The sequence below is a fragment of the Aptenodytes forsteri genome, unplaced genomic scaffold, assembly GCF_000699145.1.
Source record: "Aptenodytes forsteri isolate BGI_AS27 unplaced genomic scaffold, ASM69914v1 C13296687, whole genome shotgun sequence".
Classification (NCBI taxonomy): domain Eukaryota; kingdom Metazoa; phylum Chordata; class Aves; order Sphenisciformes; family Spheniscidae; genus Aptenodytes; species Aptenodytes forsteri.
This window is the reverse complement of record NW_008803340.1, coordinates 1-925: the sequence shown is the minus strand read 5'-3', so window position 1 is coordinate 925 and position 925 is coordinate 1. Positions and strand designations below refer to the sequence as shown.

The window sequence follows — 925 nt, the reverse complement described above, 5'->3', positions numbered from 1 at the left end:
ACACTTACTGGTTTTTCCAGACGGCAGGTCAGGTCCACAACAGAGACATTGGGGGTTGGCACACGGAAAGCCATTCCAGTAAGTTTCCTGTGAGAGACATGAGTCAGCAGGGAACAGCACCTGGCACCCCTCTGCCAGCCCTCCATTCTGCTAAAGACAGGTCAGAGCCGGCCAGACACCAGCTGCCACCTCCTGACACCCAAGGAGGGACAGCACTCACCCATTGAGCTCAGGGATGACTTTTCCCACAGCCTTAGCAGCCCCAGTAGATGCTGGGATGATGTTCTGGGCAGCACCTCTGCCATCCCTCCACAGCTTCCCAGAGGGCCCATCCACTGTCTTCTGCGTGGCTGTGATGGCATGGACAGTGGTCTGGGGGATGACAGCACAGCAGTAAGAACACAGCCGATACTTTTTCTGGAGAGTATCCCAGGCACCTCCTCCCCATCCCAGGGGACACAGGGAGTACAGATGCTTTTCCTCTCACATAAGGGGACCTGGGGATGGGGCACCCTCCTGAGCAGCAAGCTCCAGACCTACCATAAGACCCTCCACGATGCCAAAGTTGTCATGGATGACCTTGGCCAAGGGTGCCAGGCAGTTAGTAGTGCAAGAGGCATTGCTGGAGAAAAGAGAGGAAGGCTCATCAGCCAGAGGCAACACATCTACAGACATGAGATGAGACCCCATGCAGCTGGTGAGAGCTCCAGGCCAGATAGCATCTTCCTCTCTCCTTACCTGACGATTTTCAGAGACTTGTCATACTTGTCATGGTTGACACCCATCACAAACATGGGAGCATCAGCTGAGGGGGCAGAGATGATAACACGCTTAGCGCCACCCTTCAGGTGAGCCTGGAAAAAGAGAAGGAGGTTAGATGACCCAGAATCCCTCCAACAGCTCACTTCTTCAGACAACCTTTTCT

At 54.5% G+C, this 925-nt stretch overlaps 1 protein-coding gene across 1 annotated transcript; it reads right to left on the bottom strand.

Annotated features, from left to right (window-relative positions):
- Positions 1 to 5: 5 nt before the first annotated feature.
- LOC103893179 (glyceraldehyde-3-phosphate dehydrogenase) lies at positions 6 to 854 on the bottom strand (the record flags this gene model as incomplete). Its single annotated transcript, XM_009289257.1, has 4 exons — positions 6 to 87; positions 221 to 372; positions 541 to 622; positions 739 to 854. Coding segments are annotated over 4 exons (432 nt in total), but the record flags the coding sequence as incomplete, so codon positions are not given.
- Between the last annotated feature and the right edge of the window lie 71 nt (positions 855 to 925).